The sequence below is a fragment of the Nematolebias whitei genome, unplaced genomic scaffold (assembly GCF_014905685.2).
Source record: "Nematolebias whitei isolate Nwh7 unplaced genomic scaffold, NemWhi1 Nwh_scaf_409, whole genome shotgun sequence".
Classification (NCBI taxonomy): domain Eukaryota; kingdom Metazoa; phylum Chordata; class Actinopteri; order Cyprinodontiformes; family Rivulidae; genus Nematolebias; species Nematolebias whitei.
In genome coordinates, this window is record NW_023618954.1 from 14,072 (window position 1) to 18,182 (window position 4,111).

At 43.4% G+C, this 4,111-nt stretch overlaps 1 protein-coding gene across 1 annotated transcript in view; it reads left to right on the plus strand.

Annotated features, from left to right (window-relative positions):
• The window catches only part of LOC119429307 (chondrolectin-like), a 15,422-nt gene extending 11,893 nt beyond the window's left edge, over positions 1-3,529 (plus strand). Inside the window, exon 8 of the mRNA XM_037696965.1 lies at positions 3,082-3,529. Coding sequence (XP_037552893.1) covers positions 3,082-3,163 — 82 coding nt within the window. The 3' untranslated portion in view covers positions 3,164-3,529. The remainder of the gene's footprint in view (positions 1-3,081) is intronic.
• The last annotated feature ends 582 nt before the right edge of the window (positions 3,530-4,111 follow it).

Sequence of the window (4,111 nt, forward strand, 5' to 3'; positions counted from 1 at the left end):
CCTCTGGCCTGGAGATGAGTGTAGACCTCAGAGTCCTGGACTGATGACGATCCTGGCCTATTTCAAAATCGGAACATCTTCTCATCCCCCTTAACAACTCCCTGCTATCCCCCTCGCCTCAGGTCAAGAGTCTTGGTGTCATCCTCGACACCACTCTCTCCTTCACTTCACACATCAACAACGTCACTCGGTCTGTCTATTTCCATCTCAGAAATATTAACCGTCTCCACCCTTCTCTCACACCCCGCTCCACAGCCATCCTTGTGCACAGTCTGGTGACTTCTCGGATTGACTACTGCTACTTTCTTCTTTATGGCCTCCCCAACAAATCTCTCCAGAAGCTGCAATTGGTCCAGAACTCAGCTGCCCGTGTCATCACTCAAACCTCCTCCTATAACCACATCACTTCAGTCCTGCAGCAGCTCCACTGGTTCCTGGTTAAATCACGCATTGTCTTCAAAATTCTTCTTCTCACTTTCAAAGCTATCCACAACCTTTCCCCTCCGTACCTATCTGACCTCCTACACATCTCCATCCCCTCTCGCTCTCTCAGATCCTCCTCTTCACTACACCTCCATGTACCCTCTGCCCGCCTCTCCACCATGGGGAGCAGGGCCTTCACCTGCTCTGCCCCTCATCTCTGGAACTCTCTACCCCCTGACTTAAGAAACACCACCTCTCTTTCTCTGTTCAAGACTGCTCTGAAAACACATCTCTTTAGACTCGCTTATCCTTAACTCTGCTGTATGTATTTTATATTCTTTATGTACTTTATATTCTGTATGTATTTTATATTTCAATTTATTCCTGTTGATCTTTGCATTGAGCTTGTTTTTACACAATCTTTCTGATATGTTTCTTGTTGTAAAGTGTCCTTGGATGTCCTGAAAGGCACTTTTTAAATAAAATGATTATTATTATTATTATTATATTATAGTTCTTCATTTTCTGCATGTTAACGCTCGTTGTCTTTTGAGAAAACTTGACACTTTGAAAATTCTGGTCCATGGATTCGATGGATTTAATATCTATCGCTCTGATCGTCAAAAAAGGGGAGGTGGGATCGCTATTTACATCAGAGCAACCCTGGATTCTAATCTTGTGTCAACCAAAACAATCCCAGTGTTTCCCCTACCATTATACAAGCAGGGTGCCCCACCCCGTCAACAGAACTGAGCCCCCCCCACCCCCGGCACTTACATAGCGCTAAACTAGCATCGTGCAATACAGGCGCTCTAGCTAAAAAGCTAAAGGCAGCGCTCACGTTGCCTCTTCTCTCACATGGAACCCCCACCCCCACCACCACCACCACTCAAAAAGTGTCTGTACAAACAGCGCACAGCTCAAACGTGTCGCGCTAAGCTAGCGGTGCGCAATTCAGGCACTCCAGCTAAAAAGCTAAAGGCGCCTCTTCTCTCATGCTGAATGCCCTCCACACCCGCCCTCGCTCAAAAACTGTTGGTACAAGCTGTGCTCAGACATGTCTCTCTCCCCCCCCACCCCAACAAAAATCATGGATGAGATGATCACCCCACCATGGCAAGTTAACTAGGGGAAACACTGAATCCCAAACCAATTTGAGGCCTTAGCTGTAAACATCACTTTGAATGGAGGCCAGATCTTATCTGTAGTGGGTTGTTACTGCCCTCCCTCAGTAACACCTCCGTAACAGACTTCCTAGCTAATTTACAATTCAAAGAGATTTTTCTTGCTGGTGATTTGAATATCAATTGGGAAAAGTGGACCCTCCTCTGTGAAAGATTCAATAAATATTGCCTGTCACTTAATATGACCCAACTCATTGACTCGCCCACCAGACAGAATAAAAACTGTCCTGAAACATCTTCCATCTTAGACGTATTTCCAATATGCCTCATAAATTCTCCGGTATAGGTGTTTTCGCTGACGTTTTGAGTGATCATTGTGTAATAGCGACTCTCAGAGACATTAAACTTCCACATTCTGAGCCCAGATTAATTAAAAAAAGAGATTTGAAACGTTTTTGTGATTTATCTCACTTAGACTGGCATTGTATTCTATTAACTGACAACGTGAACTCTGCTTGGAACTATTTCCATAATAGTTTCATTTATTTTGTGAACAAACATGCTCCTTTTCGCCAGTTCAGAATAAAAGGACGAGACAGTCCATGGTTTACTCCTGAGCTAGCTGACCTCCTGCACAAGAGAGACCATCTTTGGGCCACAGCGAGAAAATCTGGCTCAAACACTGATTGGTTGAGTTTTCGACAGCTGAGGAATAAATGCACAACTTCCACCAAAGCCGCAAAACGTAACTACAGGTCCTTCTAAAAAAATTAGCATATTGTGATAAAGGTCATTATTTTCCATAATGTAATGATAAAAATGAAACTTTCATCTATTTCAGATTCATTGCACACCAACTGAAATATTTCAGGTCTTTAATTGTTTTAATACTGATGATTATGGCATACAGCTCATGAAAACCCAAAATGCCTGTCCCAAAAAATGACAGCAGCTTCGTGCACTCCGCCCATCTCGGACGACTGTACGTACATATTCGCGTTGTATCTCAGTGCAACGATAATAAAGTTTATTCTGATTCTGACTGTTTATGCTTTTTATTATTCCTTGACTTTTGACACAAGGTGATCTGATTTAGTATTTCATTGTTTGTAATTATGTTTTATATTTTTATTTCATGTGCTGTAAATATATCTTGTTTCTGTTTTAAATGTGCTCTATAAATAAATCTGACTTGACTTGCTCAAGTGCCCATTGTGGGGCAAATGAGGGTGGAGCAGGTGTGGGTGTTTCACCTTTTCCCACCCACATTTTGATGTCGTCGGCCGGGGAGTCGTACTGGCGACCTTCCAATCCCAGGCCTTCTCCAACCTCTGTGCCACCACTCCCCATCTTTGAAGACCTCATGAGCCTGGCAGTCTGTCCTGGTGGAGACAGGGCTCCACCAGGACAAGGCGGTGTTATCAGATTTTCATCAGTTTCTGTAAAGATCCTTGATCGTCTTCGTCCTGCTGCTTTTTCTCTTCTCAGTTGCATTTGATGAACCTATTGATGATGTCATTTCCTGTCTCCACAGTCGTCCTCGCACAAAGTCTACCGCCGACCAATCAAACCTCTGGATCTCCAGGACGCCCAAACCTGACAGCATGGAGGTGTGACATCAGAGCGATGATGTCACCAGACTTTTATTTTGTTAACTGAGCTAGGGTTTCTTACTGCCTGTTGGAGTTTCGTTCTTCTCTGCTGAAGATCCATCAAAAAAATAAATACAACCTCTAGAAATCAACTGAGGTTCTGCTGCAGGTCAGAGTGGGCGGAGCCTGTACACAGGCAGCCAATCGGAGGGCAGATTGGTTACTCTGATCAACAATTGATCAGCATCAAACAAGTGTAGAACTCAGACCAGCTTCCTGTCAGCTGGTTCTAATTGAATCGGTTTCAGAATAAAAGCATCAGTTTTAGAGTAAAACTGTCAGTTTAACAAAAAAAAAAAAAAAAAACACCTGAATTTTGAACATCGCCGTCAAGACTTTTCACTGTCAGTTTCAGAATAAGAGCTTTAAAATAAAATTTCAAATGAAATCTTTCAAAGTTTCAGAATAAAAGCATACATTATCAGAGTAAAAGTGCTTGAGGCGATCCGTTTCCATACAGATGGTTCTGTTGAACTCAGCTGGTTGTGATTGTGGATTTTGTCCTTTCTGCTGCTCTGTAGAACCACCATCATGTTGCCGAGCTCAGCACGATGGACGGTTCTGGCCCAGAGCCCGTTTAACTCTGTCAACAGAACTTCAGCTTATGTTAACTGTTGTCGGGTCGGTGGTTCTGAATGGATGTTCAGTGTGGTCCATGAATCTGTACGATGTTGTGACTGTGGAGGTTCTCGTGCATGAAAATGTTTAATAAAATAAAAAATGGACCGGAACCAGGCGTGTTCTTCAGTTACAAAAGAACTCAGTTTAGATCCGGATACAGCAGCTGAACAGAACCCTGGAACCAGCTGAGCCCAGAGTGTTCAGAAACCAAACAGTGGAGAGTTCTGATTGATGTTTTGGGTCAGAACCACTGGGCCAACTGGCACCAAACTGTTTATAAAGGGACATCAA